The sequence below is a fragment of the Pogoniulus pusillus genome, chromosome 28 (genome assembly GCF_015220805.1).
Source record: "Pogoniulus pusillus isolate bPogPus1 chromosome 28, bPogPus1.pri, whole genome shotgun sequence".
Classification (NCBI taxonomy): Eukaryota; Metazoa; Chordata; class Aves; order Piciformes; family Lybiidae; genus Pogoniulus; species Pogoniulus pusillus.
This window is the reverse complement of record NC_087291.1, coordinates 9,663,747-9,689,095: the sequence shown is the minus strand read 5'-3', so window position 1 is coordinate 9,689,095 and position 25,349 is coordinate 9,663,747. Positions and strand designations below refer to the sequence as shown.

The 25,349-nt window shown below is 45.3% G+C and overlaps 1 protein-coding gene across 2 annotated transcripts in view; it reads right to left on the bottom strand.

Annotated features, from left to right (window-relative positions):
• RAPGEF5 (Rap guanine nucleotide exchange factor 5) overlaps positions 1-24,711 on the bottom strand; it is a 184,464-nt gene extending 159,753 nt beyond the window's left edge. For both annotated transcript variants that reach the window (XM_064167093.1, XM_064167094.1), the window contains exon 1: positions 24,451-24,711. In XM_064167093.1, coding sequence (XP_064023163.1) covers positions 24,451-24,630 — 180 coding nt within the window. In that variant the 5' untranslated portion in view covers positions 24,631-24,711. The remainder of the gene's footprint in view (positions 1-24,450) is intronic.
• Between the last annotated feature and the right edge of the window lie 638 nt (positions 24,712-25,349).

Here is a 25,349-nt window from a genome sequence, read left to right as displayed (position 1 = left end):
ATCAAAGGGCTGGAACATCTCTCTTAAGAAGAAAAGCTGAGACAGCTGTGACTGTTCAGCCTGGAGCAAAGGCTCTGGGAAGACCTTGAAGCCTTTCAGTATTTCAATGGATCCTATAAAAAAGATGGGGACAATCTTTTTAATAAGGCCTGTCACGACAGAAAAAGGGCCAGTGGTTTTAAACTGAATGATAGATTTAAACTAGTTATCTAATTGAAGAGGTTCCTGCTCACTGCAGGGTGGCTGGACTCTCTCTTGGGTTACTTTAAAGAGAGAGTAACATTCTACAATTCATTTACTTTCAGACAGATCTAAATAAAGACGTTAATAAAACAGTGAAGAGAGAGAGAAAAATGCAATTTACCTGCACACTTAAGAACTTGCAAAAGTACCTCACTTGGCACAGTTTACCTTCTCATGACACAACAAATAAAAAATAGCTGGATAGCACATCACCTTGGCAAAGACATTTTGCAAGACAGGCACCTCGACTCACAAGCATTCATTGGGAAAAAGAAATATCACATGGAAATTGTGTGTCAAACGTGAACTAACACCCAGGCTGCACAAGCTACTCACTGCACTTTCTGTAACTGGACCAGGCAAGGCCCTGCTCAACTGCTCTGGCATTGAAGTTTGAGCTGCTGAAGCCAGTGGCTGGATCAGACAACCTCCAGGAAGCTCCTTTAAAACCAAACTCTGTAATTATCTCCTGCTCCATCACTCACAGATACAACTTACTTCTGCTCCTACAGCCAGCTGCATCAGACATGGGAGTCTGTGGAGCTGCAAAGCAACCAGAGATCTTTCTAGGCACCCCTTGCTTTTTTTTTAAAGGCCCTTACAAGTCACATATTTTCACATTAGTCTTTCACCAAAACTTCTCCCTATTGCATGATCCAGCGTGCTAGGTCTCAGCTGCTGAGCAGCCAATGTACCTCTTCTGTCAACATTACCACAGATAATACTGGTCCCAGAACTCAGCCATTAGCAACCTGCACTTGCCAGAGATTAAACATAATAAAAATGTAAAAGCAGAGAATCAATTAGCCGAGTGATTCATCTGTCACTATCAATCACACATCATGCAGACGCGAGTTCAAAGGCTCCCTCCCAGCCATCAGAGAAAAAAACACTATGGTTAGGTACTTGATTTTCTCCGTTACAGGCTCCTGCTCCTCCTGCGAGGACGCTCCCAGAATCACAGAATATTAGGGGCTGGGAAGGACTTCAAAAGCTCACCCAGTCCAACCCCTGCCAGAGCAGAATCACCTATTCCACAGCCCCCCGAGCAGCCTGTTCCTGTGTTCTGTCACCCTCACAGTGAAAAATGTTTCCATGAAACTTCCTACGCCTCAGCATCCACCCATTGTCCCTTGTCCTGTCATCAGACAACACCACGAAGTGCTTGGCTCCATCCTCCTGACACTCACCCTTTTCATATTCAGAAACATGGATGAGGTCACCTCTCCAAGTTAAAGAGCCCCAGATCCCCCAAGCTCTCCTCAGAAGAGAGATGTTCCACTCCATAATCATATTTGTGGCTGCGCGCTGGACTCCCCCAAGCATTTCTGTGTCCCTCTTGAACTGTGGGGCCCAGAACTGGACACAGTACTGCAGATGTGGCCTCACCACGGCACAGTAGATGGGCAGGAGAACCTCTCTCAACCTACCAGCCACAGTCCTTCTAATGCACTCCAGAATGCCATTGGCCCTTCTGACAGCCAGAGCACATTGAGGTGGGCACAGGGCTTAATGGTGGGGAGCAGCCTCCTCTGGGACCCAAAATCCACACCCTCTACTGCCAAGGGCCCAAGGGACATGTCTCAGCTCAGCATGGGGTGTCCGGGCCCTGCCTGAGCCACGTTACAGAACAAGGGGACACAGTCTCAAGTTGTGCTGGGGGGGTCTAGGCTGGATGTTAGGAGGAAGTTCTGCACAAAGAGATTGGCATTGGAATGGGCTGCCCAGGGAGGTGGTGGAGTTGCTGTACCTGGAGGCGTTCAAGAAAAGCCTGGCTGAGGCACTTAGTGCCATGGTCGAGTTGATTGGACAGGGCTGGGTGCTAGGTTTGGCTGGATGATCTTGGAGGTCTCTTCCACCCTGGTTGATTCTATGATTCCTCTATCATCCCTCCCCAAGGAATTGCAGCAACTCCTCAAAGGCTTCCTCTGGGATGTGCACAGGCTGCCCCTGGGCCAGGTCTGGCAGCAGACCCTTTTAGAGCCTCCCCGACGCCGGCAGTGCCGTTGCCAGGTGCCGGCCCTGTGAGATGAGGGCCACAGGGCCCCACGCACGGCCCCGGCCGGCACTGTGCCGCTCACCGCCCCCTGCCCAGCGGCCTGCCGAGGAAGCCTTCTGGGGGCAGGCCTCAAAGCCTGCTCAGCCCCCAGGGACAAGCCCTGTGCTGCTTCTCCTCCCTCAGGCCATGACAGAAACCACTCTTGCAGCCCACAGACAGCCCCTAGTAGCCGGCCCCGCTCTGCGCCACAGCCAGCACCCCTGAGGCTCCCTTGGTCTGCCTGCCCCTCTGAGTCGGTGCCCACATCTGTGGGGCCAAAGCCGTCCTGGCTGTGGACACTGAAGTGCTCAGGGCCTCACTGTACCAGCTGAGTGCTCGCAGCTCTGTGCGGCCTCAGAGGGTTCATGGCAGAGCACTGAAGGAGCCAGCAGCTGGCACAGCAGAAGCCCTGCTCAAGCACCTGCAAAAGAGATCTCCAGAGCCAGTCTGGGGAGGTCCCTGCTGCTGGAAGCTCTCCTGTGTCATTCCAGTTTTCAAGAGGGCTGTGAGGGGAGATGCAGGGAAATAAAGAGCTGTTGCTGCTCTGCCCTCGGACCTGGAGGAACTCAGCAGAATCTCCTGCTGGGTGCTCTAGAGAGGCCTGTAAAGAGCGAGTCAGGCTGCAGGCACCAGCACCATGGCTTCTGAAGGGCAAATCCTGTGTGACAAATGTGCTGTCTTTCTGGGCTGAGGGCACCTGCCTGTTGCATGTACTTTTTTTTCCTTGAGTTTTAATAAGGCTTTTGATAGAATCATAGAATCATCCAGGCTGGAAAGGACCTCTGAGATCATCAAGTCCAGCCATTTGCCCACTCCACCAAGTCTGTCACAGAATCAGAGAATTAGCCAGGTTGGAAGAGACCTCTAGGATCAAGTCCAACCTATCACCTAACCCTTTCAACTAACTAAACCATGGCAGTAAGTGCCTCATTCAGTCTCCTTTTAGACATCTCCAGGGATGGCCACTGCACCACCTCCCCAGGTAGCCCATTCCAATGCCAATCACTCCATGTAGAACTTCTTCCTAACATCCAGCCTAAACCTGCCCTGGCACAGGTTGAGACTGTGTCCCCTTGTTCTGTTGCTGGTTGCCTGGGAGAAGAGACCAATCCCTGCCTGGCTACAACTTCTTTACAGGTAGTTGTAGAGAGCAATGAGGTCTTCCCTGAGCCTTCTCTTCTGCAGGCTGCACACCCCCAGCTCCCTCAGCCTCTCCTCACAGGGCTGTGCTCCAGGCCCCTCACCAGCCTTGGTGCCCTTGGTGCACACCTTTGTGCCCTTGGTGCACACCTTTGTGCAAGAATCACAACAGGCAGGAGAAGGGAAAACCATTCAGCACTGCTTCAGCTGTTTTTAGTGCACACAGATGCAAGAACACATCTTAGCAAATATTCAGCAAATCAGCTGTGAACAATGGTGACAAATGGCATAAACCATCAACAAAATGAATATATATAACTGACTATGAGAATCCACTAAAATCTGAATTCATTCAGAAGTAATTTACGGAACCAGTTTTGTACATTTCAGTAGCAGCAGTATGCTTAATGTTTCGCTTACAAAAATACAGTTAAAGACAAAATCATTGTTTTGGTTATGATTCCTGGAAATACCAAGCAGTACATTGCCAGTTTAGTTCACTACCTGAAAAACATCTGTATTTCTGGCAATGGTTTTGGGTTGAGGCTGTTGTTTTTGTTGGGTTTCTTTGTTTGTTTGTTTTTGTGGAGATTTTGTTGTTGTTTAGGTATGTTTTGGGAGGTTTTGCTTGGGGTTTCTTTGGGCTTTTTGGTGTTTGGGTTTTTTTTGTTTTGTTGTTGTTTTGGGGTTCTTTGCTTTTTGCATGAGCTGCACACCAAAGGGTCCAAGAATTGCTTTACAAGTGTGCAAAACTACGCTTTAACGACCCTGCTTTTGGAGTTCCATTTTTACTGCCAACTCCACAAAAGGAAGGTCATCTGGTAATTTTCCCAGCCTTATTCCTAGAAGCATAACACAGTTATTCCATTCAGGTACACATAACGTAGGAAGTATTTACTCTCTAAGAAAGCTGGGGCTGGTGACTGTTGTTGGGTTTGTCTTTTTTTCCAGAGACCAACCAGCTTGCTGGATAAAGCACCAGACTGTCCAGGGTGCCTTGGTTTCATTCCCAAATCTGTTGTGGATGCAGTCTTTACCAAGCCATTTCCCTTCCTGTGCAATGGGAACGATTGTGACCACTCTGCCAGGAGGTCTCAAAGTGCTTTCCAGAGCAATGATCAGCTATCAGCAAAGGGCTAAAAGCAACCAAGCTCTCTACCACATAGCTACAGTAGCCTCCTTCTATGTTCAAAAACCTGTAAGATGTTCAAAACCATAAATCACAAATAAAACCCTGCTGACTTCTGCTTTTCTGGCTTCTGAGGTTTTCTGAGAGTGGGAGCAGCCTCCAGGCTGGGTGAACAAGCTCTGGTTGAAGCAGCTTGCATTACAGCTTTAACAATTTGAGACTCTGCAGCACCGTTGTTTGTACTGGCAGCGTTCCATTACGTGACCTCTTGGGAACAGTATTAATTTCACTGACAGTAGCTCTTGGCACAAGCTGATGCCAGCCTGCTATGGACCGGATAGCAGGCATTCCGAACTGCTTCCAGAAGAAAGCTGCAATTTACTGTTTTGCAGGAAAACCATTAAAGTTTAACAGCTTTAGTTTCAAGAAGCAGCCAAGGCATTGCTACACAGAAGAGTTTAAAAAGCACTGGATATGCAAAGAAAGAAAAAGGAATTCTTCCCCTGCGTGACACAAACAATTCCTCGGCAAAGCAGATGCAGGAACTCCTCACCTGCTCTTGGCAGAGCCTCAGCCTTACTTGAAACTTAGCGGCACCTTCAAACGGTCTGCAGAATGGGATCGGATAACATCTTTCTTGCACTTGAAAACCTTTGGTCTGGCTGCTGAAATAGTAGCAAATGAAAACTCAAGTGCCCTCCGTCTCCAAAGGGAGGTTTGTTACCTCTGAGATGAAGAGGGATCTGAAAAACACAGTTCAGAAGTCTCTGCCGCTGTACCAGAAATCACTACGTGCCTACTCTTCAACCCTGATCCCGTGTGCCAGAAATCGCTGCCTGCCTCCTCTTCAACTCTGATTCCCTGGGATATGCAGAATCATGGGAAGTAGTGTGCAAGAGCCATCAGATATGGAATAGGATTAGGACATGAACAGCTTTGACTAAAAGCAACTTAGGTAAATTTTGCTTCCATTAGACTGGGGAATTACAGAACCAGAAAACATCACTGATACAGATGAGCCTTGTAAATGTTTGGACACAAACAGCTCAAGTGCCCAGCAGATACAAGTTTTAGTTAGCACAACAGGATGATAATCGAATAATAAATGGCATGTTTTATGCAGATCAAGCTATTAAGGAAGTAAAATATGTGCTTGGCACCCCCACAAGGTCAAATAAACACTTCAACCATCTTTAGATAGGAACCCCCTTCATGAATATAGACTCAAGATTAGCAGAACTTCGGCAAGACTTTCAACCTAAAGGCAAATTTCCATTTCAATATTCTTTACCCTGCCTTTATATATATATACATTCATTCTTTATTCATATAGCAATTGTTTGCACACATTTAATATTACTAAAGCACATGGCTATGTTACATCATGTCTATGCTGTATTATTGTGAGTTTACACACTGAAAAATTACTCACTCTAAACTGAAATGAGACTACAAGTCCTTCCTACTGCTATGGAAGTCTGATGTCTCTGTGTGAGGACTGAGAGTTTCTCCCTTGATATTTTCCAGATGGTCCCAGAGATTTTTCTCATTTTTGATCTGCAATTTTAAAGGGTAGGACCTTGCTCCAAAAAGAGATATTTGGGTTATCACAGAATACCTCTGGTTGGAAGGAACCTCAGAGATCATCCAGTCCAATCCTCAACCCTGCACTGAAGGGTCAACACTAAACCATGTCCCTAAGTGCCAGGTCCACATGCTGCGGAGTCACCTCCAGGCATGGTGACTCCACCACCGCCCTGGGCAGACCAATCCAATGTTTGAGAACCCTTTCAGTGAAGAATTATCTCCAAATAGCTAGCCTGAACCTCTCCTGGTGCAGTTTGTGATGGTTTCCTCTAGTCCTGTCCCTTGCCACCAGGGGGAAGAGGCTGCCTCCTCATCAGTCCAAACTCCCTTCAGGTAGTTGTAGAAAGCAGTGAGGTCTCCCCTCGGCTTTCTTTTCTCCAGACCGAACAACCTCACCTCCCTCCGATGTTCACAGGCCAAGTGCTCCACACCCTTTGTGAGCCTCATTGCCCTTCTCTGGACACTCCAGCATTTCAGTGTCATGAGCAGGGTCATTATATGGGTTCTCCACATTTCATTTTCAATACAGCATAAGTGGCGTAAGACAAGATCTGCACAGGTCATCTCTGCACCTCTCCTCACTCAGATCAGAAAACAAGCCACACAATTTGACACCCTATGATGATACCCTACTCAAACTCATAGAAAAAGGAAGTGTTAAGCTGTATTGCATTAAACCTTTCATGGAGAAAAGTCTAAACAAATCTTCCTTCAAGTTGTCCCACATCAGACTCTTCTCTCACAAGAGGTCATTAATCTTAATGATTTCACAGCCCTCAGAAAACACCCCTCCAGCAAATCTAGACCCAGTATTTAAAGCATGACTTCCCTACCCTTTTGTTTCATTCTGACGTATAGAGGCCTTCTCATGCACAACTAAAAAGGCACCTTTTTTTCTTCTCTTTTTACAAGAAAGGTACCAAGCCTTAAGCAAAAAACAAATCCTCCAGTTTCAGAGTCAAAGGATTAGAAGATTTCTCTATTTGTACATCTGATTAAATTATCTGAATTAATTAACCTTTAATTAAAATTGCAACTATTATCTCTTTTTACATGCCAACAGAAGTCCCACCATATGATGTCTATATCCTAGTCAATCTTATTCCCATATTCAAAGACATATGCAAAAAAAAAGAAGTCTTAAGAGTCTAAATTAGCACGAAAAACATGTGCAGTGGAAAGAAGTTCACAGTATTACAGCAGTGCTGAGGTGAGTTATGCTCTGAAAGTAAACATACACATGTCTATAAGCTGCATCCGCTAACAAAGAAATTGAATTCTCCAGTTTCAACAAGATCTCTGTACATCAGATGCTGTAAGGCTACACTTACAGAGGAGCTGTTTGGGCTTTACCCGTCTCACCATGGAGCAGGTCAGATACAGGGATCGTACAGAAAATGTGTCAGAAGAGCATGCCAAGGGTTTAAGTGTAGTTGGCACAGTCCACTCAAACTCTGTTAAGCAGCTTTCCTATCAACTGATTCCAAGCTTTTGTTTTAAACCAGAAGTCTTTTGGTTTGGAAGTTGTGGATGATTTTAAGGCTGTTTCAAAGCATGTGAGGCAGCAACCACAGCCTGCACCTGCAGAATCTGAAATAACCCAGGAGAGTACCTCATCCTTCACTGAAGGACAGCTGTGGTTTCACCAGAGCTGTTTTAAAAGGAAAGACTCACTAAAACATGTAAGCAAGAAGCAGGACACAATGTGGGCATGAGGACATTTAACAGTTGCGTAAACTGAGGCATAGAAAAGTAGAATAGCCTCTGCATTACTCACAGACGAAGTAGAGCTGAGCATATCCTGAAGACAGCAACCTCAAAGAGCCATCGGAGCAGTCTGCTGATGCCATAGTACAATCAGAGGAAAAGACTCACACATCACTGCCTTTCCACAGGGTCACATTTCCACCACCTGAGGACAGTCAGTGCTAGCCAGTACATCTTATGACCTTCTGCTCACCAGGCTAAGCAGCAGATCCCTGTGCTGCTCGGAGTGGCATTCTCCTTGCCCTGTCACACACACCACTGTGCATGGCTCCTCTACGGTCCTCTTTTATAAATTCACATCAAGCAGCACTATGGAACTGAGCCACCTCCTTCACCAGCTTGAGTCTTCACCCCAGGGTCATTGAAAGGGTGTTTTGCTCCATTGAAAAGGACCAGAGGTAAAGGCTGACCACATTTTTTTTGGGTTTAGGGGCAAAGAGGATCAACTACCTAATTCTTCAATATTCTGCATCATAGCAAATGCTTGCAACATAGATCACTTCAACATGCTGTTATTCTCCTTCCACTTGCCTGCTGTATCCTGGTTACCAGCCCACTCAGACTTAAAAGTCAGTAATAAATATCATTTTAACTCAGCAAATGTTTTCTGACCTACACAATACAGGAGGCGGGAGAGAAAGAAGAGGAGGGGAAGAGGTGGAGAAATGCTGTCTTTACAAGATGGTTCAAGCAATATGCCCATGAAGGATGCCAATTTGTTAGTGAGATTCACTAGAAATCAGAGAAGCAAAATAACCCAAGAAATTAATACAGTGCAGTATTCCCCACTTCAGCAACTGATCCATCAGGGACTAGCAGAGATGCTGTACCTGTGTTTCTGTATACACTAACAAAAAGCAAGATGTCAGTGACATCCTAACAGTCTGCTGTGCTGTTGATGCTCAGTCTGCCCTCATTGATCCACCAAAGTAGCCTGGACACTCTACCAAAGTAGACAACCTTAGTTCAGCCTCTTCACTATAACAACCTCAAAAACCCATCCAGCTCGACAGCTCATTCTGCAAGCAAGGACAACTAGGCCACTGGTTAAAGTCTGGCACTAAAGTAGATTGACATCAAACCACCACATGCTGTAAGAAACCTTTCTTTTGAGATACTCTGTCTTCAAGAATCAGTTGATTCTCATCCTGATCAACTTGCTTATTGTGTCATCTTTTCCAATGACAGCTTTTTAGAGATGACTTCAAACTCATCTCAGTGGAATCACCACAACCCACATGGACTTCACCAATTTCACCTAAGCTAGCCTGAGCCTAGGGAATAAGATCTGTTTAGTTGCCCCCCAAGTGCCAAAAATAGCTACCAAAATGAAATAGTTTCAGCATCTTCTTGGTATGTAGATACATACACAAAGACTTTGGCAAAAAGATTAACTGAAAGTTTCCTCACCTCTTATCTATTTGCTGCTTTTTCCCTATGAATGCCATGTAGTTGCAGGCACTGGGCACATCGGCAGAAGTTAACCAGAGAGGGTTTCTAGGACATTACTGCTGGCCATTAAACCATTGCCTTGGAATTCACCTCTGCTCCCTCCACCAGGATATGATCAGAAGATCAGATGGGCTGATGAACACACAGTAATGGGAATGCTCTGGGGTTTGGAAGATTACACGAGAGGGTTATTTGCATGTTTTTTGCATGTCTCATGCTTGTTGACATTAACTTCTCCACTTGTGCCAAGAGATAACAATGACTAACTTAGGAGGGAAAAAGTCACAGCATAAGACAACAAGCACACACATACAGAAACTGGAGTTGGCTCAGGCTGAAAAGAAGATGACTCATGACCCTCAGTACTTAGCTTTGTTTCTGAAAGCCAGATAACATCAAGAACTGCTACAGCATGGGATGAAGATGTGGTCTGTTTTCTTGCTTTAGCTCAAGGAGAAAAAAAAGGGAAAAAATTATAATTCAGGTTTTGGAAGTCTCACAATGTTTACCATTAGCTCTTCAGTTTTTAACTCAGGTTTGTAAAAAGCAATTATCACTGTCTCTGGATATTTTCTTTGGAATTCTTTTTATATGCCTAATGCAAGAACATAACATTTCCTTATCCACTCCCATAGATTTTGCCATAGATTTTCCTGTATTGTGTTTTCCTATTAATAAGCAACTGAAGTAGATACTTCTCAACAGTCACAATAAATGGATTCTCAAAGAGCATAAGCTTGCATTGGTTTTGACAAGACCACAACTTTAATGGCAGCATTGCTGTTAGCTGCACCTCCTGCTTAAACACAAAGGGCCAATACAGAGACATCTGATGTCTCTGTTTTTAAGAGCTTTACAAGATTAGGGAACAGCTGTCTGTAATGTGACATTCTTCCATACTCTACAGTTAAACCTCCAGCTTCAACACAGATCACAGGATGTCAAGAGTTGGGATCAACGTGAGGCACGCACCAAAAAAAGCCAAACTGCTCCCTGGAGAACAGCTGGAGTAGGAGTCAGCCTCCACACAACCCCCCTGTCCACTTGGATTCCAAAATGACAAAGTGACATTTAAATCACTGCTGAACTCCTTGCACTACCTGTGCCTCAGGAGATCTCACAGAGCACCTGTGTTGCTGAATAACTCCAGCTTCAAGAGAATTCCTGCAAAACCAGAGAGTAGAGCACAACAATCCTGTTCTCCACACAGGACCAAGTCAACAGCCAAAGGGCACAGGATGTTAGGGGTTGGAACGGACATCCATAGATCAAGTCCAACCCTCCTGTCAGTATTGGTCACACAGGAATGCATCCAGGTGGATCTTGAAAGTCTCCAGAGAAGGAGACTCTACAGCCTCTCTGGGGAGCCTGTTTCAGCACTCCATGACCACCACAGTAAAGAAGTTCATCTTCATGTTGAGGTGGAACTTCCTGTGTTGTGGTTTATATTCATTGCCCCTTGTCCTGTCACAGGGCACAAGATGATATACATTCACTCTAGCACACAGGACTCCTTAAAAAAACAACTGTCTTTTCTGGAGAGACAAAATGTTGAGGTTGATCAGGAAATAATGAAGTCATGAGGGACAAGAACAGGGTTGAACAGGCTGTTTTTATTCAGAAGAGGAAAATATGAGGATGTCATTACATTCTAGGCCAAATGCTAGTTAATACATAGTATTTATGATGTCAATATCAAGACCTGAGTGGAGGTTGTAGTGAGGATGATGTTGGTCTCTTCTCCTAAGTAGCTAGTGATAGGACAAGAGGAAACGGGTTGAAGTTGTGCCAGAGGAGAATTAGACTGGACATTAGGAAAATCTTTGCTGAAATTGGTCAGACATTGGAACAGGCTGCTCAGGGAGGTGGAGGATTCATCATCCCTGAAGGAGTTCAAGAAGCTGTAGATGTGATACTTCAAGATACAGTTGAGTGGTCATGGTAGTTAGGTTACAGTTGGACTCATCTTAAAGGTGTTTTCCAACCTTAATGATTCTACAATTCTAAGATAAGCAAATTTGAATTATACAACTTTGGTTAGCCACAATCAGAGGTCTCTAAACAACTTCAGATGGACCTAGTGAAGGCAGGTGTGTGGCCAGCTCCATATTAAGTGATGGTTTATCCACATCAAATGCAAAGCAATACCCACAGAAGGACAAAAAATGCTGACAACGTGCATGGTTTATAATTAACTATATTAACGTAAAGAAAGCAGCCTGAATGGTTGTGAAGACATTGCAGTGAAGAACTAATCTGCACCACTAGGAACTCTAAAAAGATAGCAAATTGTTAAGATGAAAAGCCTGTGTGATGAGAGAGGGGAAATTGCATGATTTATATATAAATCACTGGAGCAGTCTCATCTAGAATATTACATTCAGCATGAGCCGTCACAAGTTCAAAGGGACACTGCAGAACCAGAGTTCAAAACAAGGTAAGAAAAATGATTACAGCGTGGAAAGAATAATCTAGAGGGACTAGGATTGCTTGCTTAAAAAACCCCAAACACCACAACTGTAAAAGACAAACAAACAATCTGTATATATAAAAGCTAACTGTACAAAAGTTATGAGGCAGGGAACTTCTAGGAGCAATAGAAAGGTCACTAAAATTAACGGTATGGGGATAGTCACAAGTGATTAAAAAGAAAGGCCTTCATTAACACCAGAATAAAAGAAAATACAGTTTTCCTTCCCCTGTGAGGTCATCATCACCAAACCCCACACATAAATGAAAGTTCCAAGACAAAACACTAGCCAGACTCATCAAGAGGCTGGATCTGTAGATGCCTAACATGCAAAGCCGTAATTGGAATTGTTAACAGCAACATCACCACCCAAACATTAGAGTACAAGGCATCTCTGGATGGCTTTTTTGGGGGGGGGGGGGGTGTTGTGTGATTTCAGTGTGGAAGGCAGAGTGCACAACATTTGACCACACACTTCTGAAAGCACAAGAAACTATACCAGGATGAGGCACTTAGTGCCATGGTCTAGTTGACTGGATAGGGCTGGGGAATAGGTTGGACTGGATGATCTTGGAGGTCTCTTCCTACCTGGTTGATTCTGTGATTCTATTCTATTTACAGATACAGGACTAGATGAACCATCATCTTGACCCACTACAGCATGGTCTTCATCTAGATCAGCTTCCTCTGAAATAACATTGGGTTTCTCATTTGAAAACTCCATCAGTCTAATGCAAATATTAACTGTCACATTGAACTGCAAGCAAGGGACTCCAAAACATCAGGGTTTCAAATAAATTCTCAGACCATGCATACACTGTAGGAACAGACATCTCAATGGAAAAAAAAACAAGAGACATCACTCTTTCTGTTCGGGTTGGAGGCTCACCAGCTTTAATGCATGTCCTGGCAACCTAAGAGACCTATTGATTTGCAGCCATTCATTCAAGCGCGGTGAAAGCCATAATGAGATAAATAGCTTTGGTAAAACTAATCTGAAACTCATTTGTTTGGGGACTGTCTGTTTAATGAGATAAAACAAGAAATTAAATATCTGCTGAATGTTCCTCTTTGTATCCTTCAACACAATAATACAAACATAAATAAAGAGGTATTCATTTAACTGCCATTATTATTTTTACATTCTATGTATTTTTGTTCCAGCAGTTGCTGTCAAAGACAATCACAAAAGGCACTATTTATGAGAGGCTATGTTCTAACAGCCTGATCAGTTTTATCAATCTCTTTCATACATCTGGAGGCTGAGGAATAAAGAGAACAGGTCTTTTAATCATTTGTAGAGTATAGCTTTAAGGTAGTATGAGTGGTATCAGGTTTGTAAGTATCAAATCTCCATTTCTGGACATTTCTTTGTGAATAGAAGTTTAAATTCCAGATACGTTTTCCAAAGTGTTTACAACACATCTAGAAGGATTGCTATATTTTGTTTCTTAATGGATTCCTTAAACAAAACATTGAGGAAGGCTAAAGGATTCCTATGCACAAATCAGTGCTGGCATGGACAGATGTTACAGTTTACCTTTCTCAAGCTAAAACACACTTAAAGCTTGGAATATGTTGCATCCTCACCTTTCCTCTTTCGCAGCTAACTACCAGACTCTGCTTCTGACCCTTTAGGGCTTGCATCTTCCATGGCATTATCCTTCCTTAACAAGCACAAGTTTTGGATCACCCTGCAACATAAATTCGGCAGCATACTCGCAGCCCACACCCCCAGACTTGCTCTTGCTGCCAAGAGGTTTCAGGCACTGCAGAAATGACAAACTGCAACAAAGCACTGGATTGTACCCGAGCTGGGACCCAGACCAGATCTAAGGGATTCTTTCAGCTCATTCCTTCAGCCATGTAGTAAACAACAGCTTTGTGACTTTCAGAGCTAACCATGTGTATGCATAATTTTTCTTCCCCTCTCTCCATATTTCAAAGATTAGGTTATGCACCGCTGAAGTGCATCCACCTATGGGATGAAATGGAGCGTCTGCTTAACAGGATGCAGTAGCAGTCTACGATAGCAAACGATTACCACATCCATCTAAAATCAGAACACATTTTAGGATCACTGTGTCTAACTCACTCAGACACAACTTGGCCAGAAAGCTACAATTAAATGTTTATCATCTTTTAAAGATAAACAAACAAAAATTCAAACACCTGTTCTCCCTCCCTTTCCTTCCCCCAAGCCACACCATAAATTCTTGATGCTCACAAGTGATCTGGATCTCAGTTTTCAGTTGGCGTTTTCTTGGTGGGCTTTTTTTGGGTTTCCTCAATCCAAAATGCAGTACTTCCTCTGGTTCACTGCTCCTCAGCACCAACCTGAAAGCAGCCACTGCCCCCTGCATAGTGCTGCTCGTTCCACAGTCCCAGAGGCGATACTGACACACCCCCTGCAGAGATGCTCAGACATCCCTGGGACCTTATAGCAGCCTTCTAGCACCTGAAAGGATCCCGGCAGAAAGGCTGGAGAGAGACTTTTTATAAGGGTGTGAGTTTTCATAGGACAAGGGGGGAATGTTTTTAACCTGAGGGAGAGCAGGTTTAGACTGGATCTTAGGAAGAAGTTATTCATTACAAGGGTGGTGAGACTGCAAGAGGCTGCCCAGGAAGGTTTGTGGATGCCTCCTCCCTGGGGCTGCTCAAGACCAGGTTGGATGAGACCTTGAACAGCCAAGTCCAGTTGAGAGGCATCCTCATCCACAGCAGGGAGATTAGAGTAGATGATCTCTTAGGTCTCTTTTAATCTAAGCTATTCTGTGATTCTATGGCAGGCCAGCCACAAGAGAAGTTACCGGTGGATCACAATAAAGCACACAGATAAAATGCATCCCATAATTAATCGATAAGAAAGGCTCTGAGATATTCCCTTCCTTACTGCTCTAACTCATCTAGCCCATGTATGTCTCAGACATTTAAAGACTATGGTATGAGGTTTAGGAAAGAAAAGCAACAAATCAAGGGGAAAAAAGAGAAAGTTTTATTCCTCAGAATCAATCCTTTCTGAAAAGGCAAACAAGAAATCATCTGGCATTTGAGGCTTTGATGAGTTAATTCAGTTCTAAAACTGAAGACAAAAAATCCTTACTGATGCTATGAATAAAGCTCTGTTGGTACTTACAGAAAGTGAAGGGTTCATATTTTTTCCTCCTCAATCAGCAGAATATTTTCTTTCTGCACTATAAAAAGTATACTGACTTTTAATCAGTTAGCCTGCTGTGCCCTCTCCAGGAAAATATCTTGTGAAAAAGGAGAAAATCAGAGAACACTGAATATTGTGGGATTTAAATATTCATAATTGACCCTGCCTTAATACAACAGCCACAAATGGATCATTTTACAAGGTCAGACTAACCCAAGCCAAACCATAAGTTAATTGAGATAAAAGACATGACAACAATGATGAGTTACTGCTGCCTTTTAAACCAGGAACTTTGAAAATACTCAGATCCTGCTTTCCAGTTACTTCTTTGTAGCCATCAACTTTTGCCAAAAGCACAGATATATTAAAAATATTTAAAGCAAAATGTGCCACAGATAAAGTTTATACAGCAGATACTAAAAATCAACATAGGTGGTCCGCTGAAACATACGTACATACGAATCCTATGAGATCCGTAAGGTAGCCTGATCTGGGGGATAACAAGGATCAGGAGTTTGTACACAAGGAGCAGAACACTGGTACAGGGGAGTACAGAAGAACAGGGCACTCTTGCTCTGTCTGGAGTCGAAAAGTGTGCCCAGGTGGGAAAGAAAGCAAATGGCATCCTGGCTGGTATTAGAATTACTATGTCCAGAAGGAGTAGGAGGGTGATTGTGCTCTTGTACTCAGCTCTGATGAGTCCACACCTCGAGTATTGTGTTCAGTTTTGGGCACCTCATTACAAGAGGGATGTGGAGGTGATGGAGAGAGTGCAGAGGAGGGCAACAAAGCTGAGGAAAGGCCTGGAGAATAAATCTTATGAGAAGCTGGAGCTGTTTAGTGTGAAAAAGAAGAGACTGAGAGGAGACTTCATCAGTATCTGCAGCTGCCAGAAAGGATGTTGTGGAGAGGTTGGTGCTGGTCTCCTCTCAGAGGTGATCAGTGATAAAACAAGAAGGAATAGCCTCAAGCTGACACTGAGTAGGTTTAGACTGGACATTAGGAAATATTCTTTCATGGAAATACTGGTCAGGCATTGGAATGGGCTGCCCAGGGAGGTGGTGGAGTCACCAACCCTGGATTTTAAAAGATGTGGTGCTTGGGGATATGGTGCTTTTAAAAGATGTGGTGCTAGGGGATATGGTTTAGGATGAACCTTGTAGAGCAGGGATACGAGTTAGACTTGGTGATCCTGAAGGTCTTTTCCAAGCTGAATGTTTCTGCAATTCTATGAAAAGGTAAGCCACTTTAATTTCAGTCCTACAGCACCATACTGAGCTCCAGCCAATGCTAAGGCTCTTTTTAGAGGCATTAATATGAACTTGTAATAGGTGACTCACATCCCAAGAAGACAACTGTGTGACCAAACCTACAGCATCTGGGCACTCAGTGCTCAGGTAAGAAACACGAGACTCATCTAGGGTCTTGAGCAGTTCAAGAGAGCCAGACCAAAAGTCTGCCTGCTGAACCCTATCACCCCACATACTGACTGTCACACCCTGCACCCTCCTGCAGGGTGTCGGAATCCATGGGTGGTCAGGTACACTTCTGCTATAACTGAGTAGCTTATACAGTATTAAGTATAAAGTTACACTGAGGAAGTATGAAAAAATAAAGATCTTCCCATATGTGAAATGCTACATTAACTGTTATATATTAAAGATAAATTTCAAGGAGCAAGTTGTGAGTTTGAAAGACATCATATTCTGCTTCCCTTCCCCCCCCCCCCCCCCCTTTTCCCATTTTAAAGCTATTGCCATCTATATTCAGCATTTTCATCAGCATAAAAACATATAGCTTGTTTTACAATTTCCTCACGTCACAAATGGAATTCAAACCACTGGGGCCACACGAGGAACAAGAGCTGAGCACAAACCTGAACAGAATTTGTCATAACTGCACAGTGCAGCTTTGCTCATTCGTCCTGGCGGCAGGGAAATCTAGCGTGAATCAACCAATAACACAGGTTTGCAACCAAGCAGATTAAAGTGCACAAGTTCACAAAGCCAACTTGGTTTATTTCCCCTTAAATATGTTAAAAACCAGAACCAACAGCTCACATTTAAATAGAGCCTTTCCTCGAGATGTAACACCAGCAAGTAAAGGTATCCCTTTTGATGCCCATGGGCTTGATCCTATTTGCTGCGGAATTTCCGTGATAGGTTTCCAAGCCACAGATGGCAGCGCCACATCTGAGGCTACAGCCTATGGAAACAGGCACAAAAACCAAAAGCGAAAGTGCCAAGATCCTTGTTCAACCAGAATCGCAAAACCTGCAGGACTGATCGATACTTTCTTTCCAAGTTCGGAAGGGAAGGTGTTACACAGGAAAAGCAGCGCTTAAAGATCGAGTATGGGCAAGACTGAAGTGCCCTTAGACTGAGCTTGACTTCCAGGGTGGGCAAGGAGTTAAAGACGAGATTGTATTTTCTAACAGCCAGCTGCAGGTCAGTGAGGGACTTAGCAGGGTATGTTCTGGACAAGCAGAAACTGTTCCTTAGCTTAGAGCAAGTGGCTGAGTTTTTAGTGTGTCAGTGGGTAAAGGTCAATTTTACACACCTTCCATGAACGCAAGCCACATGATGGCACCTCCTCCCCATGCGCTGGCAGCGCTGCAGCCGGACCTTCCCGAGGATGCTAGAAAGCAGCCGGGATGGCAGTCCAGGCATTGCCAGCCTCACGCCCAGTGCCAGTTTATGACAGGCAGCGGCATCATCCTGGCAACCCGACTAATCCCTAGCCTTAGGCAGAAAAGCAGCTGGGCATTCTGCAAAACTTACTAAGTCACTTCTTCGGAGGAGTGAGTTTGCCTTCCATTTCCTTCAGCTGTAGTTAATCAAACCCAAGCACAATTGCTCAGATGTCATAATGCATGGGCTAATTAAGAAGTATTCTCAATTTAGTAATTCACTGAACACTGACTATGAAACAAATTATTATGCAAATAAACACAAGAGACACTGAAATTCCCCTTCAGCTACTGTGGTCACTGTCACTAAGCTCTTTCACTCATTACTCAACATTTCACATGTCACCAGTCACGGACTTGACAAGTTGAAGGATACTGTGAAAGACAATTATCTTAATCAAATACATTTAGTAGGAATACATAAGCAGCCTGATCACAATAGGAAGAATTCAAGGCTACCTACCACAACCAGTTTTAATCACATAATAACAGCCAAAGTGATGGGGGTATTAAGTTACTGAGTGGAACCTCCATGGCAGGCTTTAAAGCAAAATGTCACCAATATCAATCAGCCTGCTTCAATAATACTTCTGACAGCAGAACTTTCGATTCACTGAGCCAACCCTGGATTTCTGTGCAGCAGTTTCAGCCACTACAGCACCTGCACACCCCAAGATCACATCTTTTAACACAGGAGAAACTCCAAAATGAAAGCCTCTCGTGTATATATATAACACAGCAAATATTTTGCTTCTTTTTTTCTCCTTATTAATAACACTGGTCAAACAAGCATAAAGGTGCTAACAAAATGTGATGATGCCACAGAATCAGAGGCAATGACAAAAGAAATGTAAACACAATGGCACCCGGGAAGACAAAGTGACTTTGAGAACAGGAATATTAGGAGATTATTAGAGGAATTACATTATTCCTGAAGTAGAGAATAGTTTTCAGCAGCATGAAATAAAAGGTCACTGCTATGATAAGCAGCTGCCAATAAGGATGTGGGCTGCTATAAATGTCAGGTGGTGGGAAGACAACTGAAGTATGAGGCAGATCTGCATCTGTGTTTGATCAAAATGTAACTATCACTCACCACCATACTGTAGCCACAGAAAGAAGAACTGGAATTTCTGAGTAATTCCAGAAGATAATTTCTAATGGCAAAACCTCATCTAGCAAGAATATATTTTCCCCTATTATAGGATGAATTGATTAGGGGAAAGTAACTTGAATGACATAAGTAACTGAAAGCTTCTTACAAGAATAAAAATTTAGCAAAATGTAGCTTGAGAGGTTTGGATACTTCATTTAATTAAAACAGATTGCATATAATTTGATTTTTTCCCTCTGCCAAAAAAGGGTTGTCTCCAACAGCATGACAAGTGCCAGTGCCAGAGTATATGATAGATATCTCTAATATGCTTCAACTCTTCAGCTATTTTCAGCTCAAGAACCTTCTGTGCCCGATGAGGATTATGTTCAAATGTTTCTCTTCCATGAACTTCTCCAGTCTCGCTCTCAACTCATGCAAACTTCTAGGATCCACATCCTAACTCTTGTGTTGTTTTCCAACCTGTAACCCCACTGTCAGTTTACATTCTGACATACACGTACAGGAAAGTTAACACTCTAAATAGAGCTAAGGTGAACACAGACTGAGAGGTCTGGCTGAAAACCTCTGGGAACCTCACAGTGTTTTTGCAGGGCCTCAGAAGGGAAAACAGCTTCCAGCAAACCAAAAAGGCATCTCCCACGGTGAAGGTTCATACAGAACAGCAAGATCTTTTATAACATGAAGGTAATACCATACAGAAGGTTTTCCAGTGCCACTACTGTGACAAAGTAACATCAACACTCACCTATAAAAGTATTTTGCTTGTGTGTAAATGTGAACCTAGAAAGCAGAATAGGTCATTAAAAATGCATGTGTGTGTGTGTGCACACACAAGACAGCTACTCCTCTGACTTCTGAGCAGTTCCCTGCTCTCTCAGCAAGAGCTCAGGACCAGAATTAGCTCCATTAAGAGTGCAACTGAGTGTGATGAAATGGATTTTGGAAATGATGCAATGATGTCCTTCTGCACCAATGCATCTACAGTTCCACAGGGCACAGCAACCCCCCACAACAGATCCCTCTGCTCCTGCACAATCTCTGACACACACACAGATACCACAAGGAACGACTGGGTCATTCTCTGACGTTTTAATCATCAGAAACAAAGAAGCACCAGCCAGAGGATGAGAAGTAAACCCCACACCTCACAGATGACTTTGTGACTGCAGCCTAAGCCCCAACGCGGTCTTGGACATCTGTACTGCACCTGCCTTAAGACCAAATGTCAGAGAAAACAGTATCAGGGACAAGGCCAAAATGCAGTTCAAAGTTCAGAAGTTTAAATAAATAAATGCATTGGGTTTCACCAGCCAAGGAACTGGAAGTTAGTTTTACCCGAACGACTGAAGCAGTGGAGCACACTGGTGTTTACCTGGCTCCACAGCACACAGACCTGAAAGCAGCATGGTTACTTCAGCTCTTCTACGAGGTGTTTTTCCACTTTGTAAGTTCCTCGTGTGCATTAAAATTGGATCTATGCCCATAAGAAAAGACAAAAACATCTATTCTTGCTCCATTTTTTGGAGGTTCACTAAACTAAGAGAGAAATATTTATTCAGTCACAGCGTTTTCAGTTACCCCCGTACTTGGTCACAATTTTCACATAGTCTAGTGCCAGGCACTGAGAGGTCCAAACAGATTTAAAAGAAAAAGAATTTTATTCCACCCCATACTGTTTTGCAAAATGTATTCAACTTTGGGGGTTTCATTTGGTTGCGTTTTGTTGTTTTGGGAGTGGCGTTTGCTTGGAGTTCTTTTGCTTGTTTTTGTTGTTGGTTGGTTTGGGGGGTGGTTTTTTTTTTTGGGGGGGGAGAGAGTTGTTTGGGGTTCTTTGTTTGGTTTGGGGTTCAGTGTTTTTGTATAGTATCCTCTAATATGCAATGCTTTCCTGCCCTTGCACCACAGGATGTATTTTAACAGCATGCAGAGAAGTACATCTTTAAAACAATTATAGTGCCCTTAACACTTCCCTTTTGTTTTATTATCCATAATCCCAAGCATGCAGATTATCCCTGCTTTCTGGATGAGGAAGCAGACTGTACTGCAGGCGGTCCCTCAGTCAGCAGCAGAGGCAGATCCCCTGCTCAGAGGGTCATAATATTTTTCTAGGAAATTAAACAAGCCAGAGTTTCAGCTGGTCAGCACTTACTTGAAAACAGCTCACCTAAGTGAGCAACATTCCTGGTTAAGCCAGCTGGACAAATAAGACTCTCAAGCTTGGCATTTGAACAAACAAAAAAGCACAAAGCAAAAGTCACTGGAGAGGAAGATCAGACTAAATTTATTTTCAAAGAGATAGAGAGAAATGGAGATTTCATAAGCAAACAAAACCCTCCAAAATTAACTTTGGATTAACTTGAAGTATTTTGCAGAGGTGAACAAAAAAAGGAATCTTTGTTTCATCTGTTAGTCAACCTTTCTCCAATCTTAAGACATTTTAATAGTCATGTTTAAAGAGAAAAGTACAGAAAAATGCTGCACTTGATTATTCTAACACACCCCTTCCTTCTCCCAGATACTGGCATTTTCAGAGTTGAAGCTATTCTCCACATTAGATAGAAATATGTGGAAAGCATCATGCCCCTGAAATTCAATCTTGAGGGAGGGAAAAGGCACAGGCACAAAGTGGACAGGAATCAACATGAGGCATGTACCAAAAAAGCCAAACTGCTCCCTGGAGAACAGCTGGAGTAGGAGTCAGCCTCCACACAACCCCCATGTCCACTTTGATTCCAAAATGACAAAGTGACATTTAAATCACTGCTGAACTCCTTGCACTACCTGTGCCTCAGGAGATCCCACAAAGCACCTGTGTTGCTGAATAACTCCACCTTCAAGAGAATTCCCGCAAATCCAGAGACTAGAGCACAACAATCCTGTTCTCCACACAGGACTAAGCCAACAGCCAAAGATCACAGGGCCACAGGTTGTTAGGGGTTGGAAGGGACCTCCAGACCTTCATGGATCATCAAGTCCAAGTCTCCTGCCAGAGCAGGAACACAGAATCTACTACAGGTCACACAGGAACGCATCCAAATGGATCTTGAAAGTCTCCAGAGAAGGAGACTCCACAACCTCTCTGGGGAGCCGATTCCAGTGCTCTGGGACCCTTACAGTAAAGAAGCTCTTCCTCACGTTGAGGTGGAACTTCCTGTGCTGTCGTTTACATCCATTGCCTCTTGTCCTATCACAGGGCACAAATGAGAGGTCCTGCTGATACAGCATCTCCACATAGCATCACCCACTGATCCAATATCTGCTGGGTTGACGCTAACTGCCTTACCAATGCACTATCCTCCCTCTAGTCTTCTTCCTACCAGAATAGATGGGTCAAGAAAAACTAGGCAAGATAGCCCAAAAGGTATTGGGAAGCAAAGCAACAGACGACATCATCACTAAAGCTCTCACGCTGTGTTTGCTGGTCCCTAGCATGGCAAAGACAGGCAGAGCCCCATCTGGGAATGCACAAAGAAAGCAAGCACCAAGGCTTCAGCAAGTACATTTGAGAAGCTGCACAGTCCAGCAGCTACATAGGCTGTTACATCAGGGTGTTAACTCACCCACTCCAGATACTACAGAATAAATGTTGTACAATTGACTTGTTAAATCCTTTCAGTAACAGTGAAGAATAACCATGGGGATAAACCTGAGCATGCTCTGTATAGCATCTCCCTGAAGCACCATGGGTTTTGTTGTGCTAAAGCAGTATTGCAGACCTGCCCACAAACAATCACCACCACCAGTGGTTCTGAAATGCTTCTTGCTCCCAGTCATCATCTGGTCCAATCTTTCTATGTGATAGTCTAGTTTAAAGGAGATGCCCCAGCACCCTGTCCAGATGAGTCTTAAAACTGACCAATATCAGGAATCCACTTCTTCTCATGGGAGATTATTCCAATTCCTAATTGTAAACAAATTTATTCCAGATTCCAATTGGAATCTTCCCAGGAGTAACTTGTACTCATTACCCCTTGTCTTTTCCATGTAATTCCTTGTAAAAAGGGAGTCTCCAGTGTCTTGGCAGACAGCCTTTATGTACTAGTATTTGGTAATAAGGTTCTTCCCCAAGTTCTCTCTTCTCAAGGCTGAACAAACCAAGTTGTCTCAATCTTTCCTCAAAAGATAGGTCTTCCGTTCCTCTGATCACTCTCCTGGCCACATCTTTCTCTAGTAATATGCTATTAAAATGGAACAAGCTAAATTCAATTCAGAAAAGCTCTCATCTTGACTGGAGAAAGATGGTGTAAACATCCTGTTAGGGCAGAGCAAGACTTGGCTATTTAGAATTAACTGAATCCCCTCAGCTTCAAGGTCCCTTCCAACTCAACCCATTCCAAGATTCTATATGGACACTAGTCAAGTAGATTACTATTTCACGCAAATAAAATTCATTAGGCACTCTATTAGTCTGTTAAACTCACTTGAGTAATTAATCTAGAACAGGCATCTGAATCAAGCTATTAGTCAGAAACTGCTACTCTGCTGTGCATTTATATACTACCTCAGTCCTATTTATTTTCCTTGCATGTGTATCTTCTAAGCACAAAGAATGCACCCAGGAAGTTAGCTTCTAAATTCACACCCTGGTATGCTTCACAACAACTTCCCCACGGAGAAAGCATTTGTTTACATGGACAAAGCACTTCAAAGCTGACGAGGGCACAAATATTGCCCGTGCTGACTTCTCCCCACTAACTCCCAGCCATGGCATTCAGCGCGCTTCACCCACATGGCAGCTGGCTTGACCGCTGGCATAGACAAATCCGACCTTGCATATGTAAACCAAATCCCTCCGTTTCAGCTACTCAGATGGTGGGTTGAAGGCTGGTTTTGGCCTGCCAAGTAAGGTTTGCCACGAGCTGATGGGTAACCCCAGCCCTTCGATACTCCTCCAGTCACAACTGGGAGGTTTCACAGGCAGGAGCAGCCTCTCACCGCTGCGACTGCCAGCTGTGGCAGTGCCACGCTGTACTTCATCAGTGCAGTGCCCACCCTGCAAGGCGGCTCGCCAGACTTCTGCAGAGCGAGCGAGCCTCCCTGAAATACGGTCACGCATTTCCAGGACGCCCATCTGACCCCAAGGCCTCGCTCTCTGAAGGCAGGCGAGACTGGGGACAAAGTGCACCCAGAAAGCACACCAGGTTCAAATGCTCCGGGGCTCGTTGAAGTTCTCTGCATGAACGTGCGCTTACACAAGTGTCCAAGCACACCTGCACAGCATCTCCTGCAGACGCGAGCGTGCATTGGCCCACACAAGTTCTGCCACATGGAGGGGGAAAGGAGAGAAGAGCCATATGGGGAACTCGCAGACAGGGACAAGGGCGCACGTTCATCCTTACTAATACGGCATTTTTTCACTAGAGCTGGCAGACAAGGACCGAGCCCGGGGGTACCCCTGGGCTGCCGAGGTGCCGCCCCACCGTTTCCCCGCGCACAGCCGCCGCCCCCGCCCGCCCTCCCTTCCTCCTTGCCGCCAACCCGCCCGGCGGTTCTCCGCGGCGGGCCAACACGGGGAGCCCGCGGCAGCCCTCCCAACTGCGGCCCGGCCAGGGGCACGGCGGGCGTCGCCCCACCTGCCCCGGGCACCGCCACCCGCGGGCAGGGGGCAGGTGGCCCCGGCGGGAGCACTGCCCCGGGCCGCCCGCTGGCTCGCTCACTCACCCGGCCGGCAGCAGCGGCGCTCTTCCTCCGCAGCGTCAGTCCGCTTCGCAGCAGCGCTGGCAGCTCCCGCAGCTTCTGCCGCAGCTGCACCGGCTCGTGGGCTCCGCCGCCGGGGCTCCAGCTGCGGACCGGTTCCGCGCCCTCACATGGCGACGGCATTTTCACGGAGCCCACGGCCATACCGCATCCCTGCCGGGCTGCGGCGCCCAGACCCGCTCTGCCCGCCCGCCTTCCCCTCGCGTCGCCCCAGCCCCGCTCCCACCCACAGGCAGGCACGGAGGCAGGCAGGCACTAGCAGGCACTCGTACGCACCGCTCGCACACCTTCCTCAGGCTGCGCCGAGCGTGGCTCCGGCACGCCGCGACCCCGGCGGGCGGGCGGGCAGGAAGAGCCCCGCCAGTGCCGCGGGCAGCCCCGAGCGGCGCAGGAACCCCACCGACCCTCCACCCCTCCCGCCCCGCGCCGCCGCTCCGGCAGTAATAAAGTGCAGGTAATGAGTAGGGTGGAGGAGGCGCGGGCGGGAAGAGGCAGAAAGTCCTGTTAACTCCTTTGCGCTCGGGGACTGGCGCCGGAGCCTGCCGTCCCACCGCTCCCGTACCCACGGGGAGGACATGGGGCAGAGGGGACAGCCCCCTCACAGGCGTCGAGTTGCGACTTCTCCAGGGGCTGGGTGGTCACCCCTGGCACCTGGAGTTTGTCAAGGCCAGGCTGGAGCAAGCCCCGAGCAGCCTGGCTTGTCTCCAAAGCTGAGCCTGCGTGGACTGGAGGCCTCCAGGGTCCTCCACCTACACAGGTCATGCTGTGATTCCACATAGCTTATTTGTGGTTGCAAGGGGTGAAGACCTTCACTGCTCCTTTTTCCAGTAGGTTCCTCACTCAATGAGGTGTTTTGTCCTCCA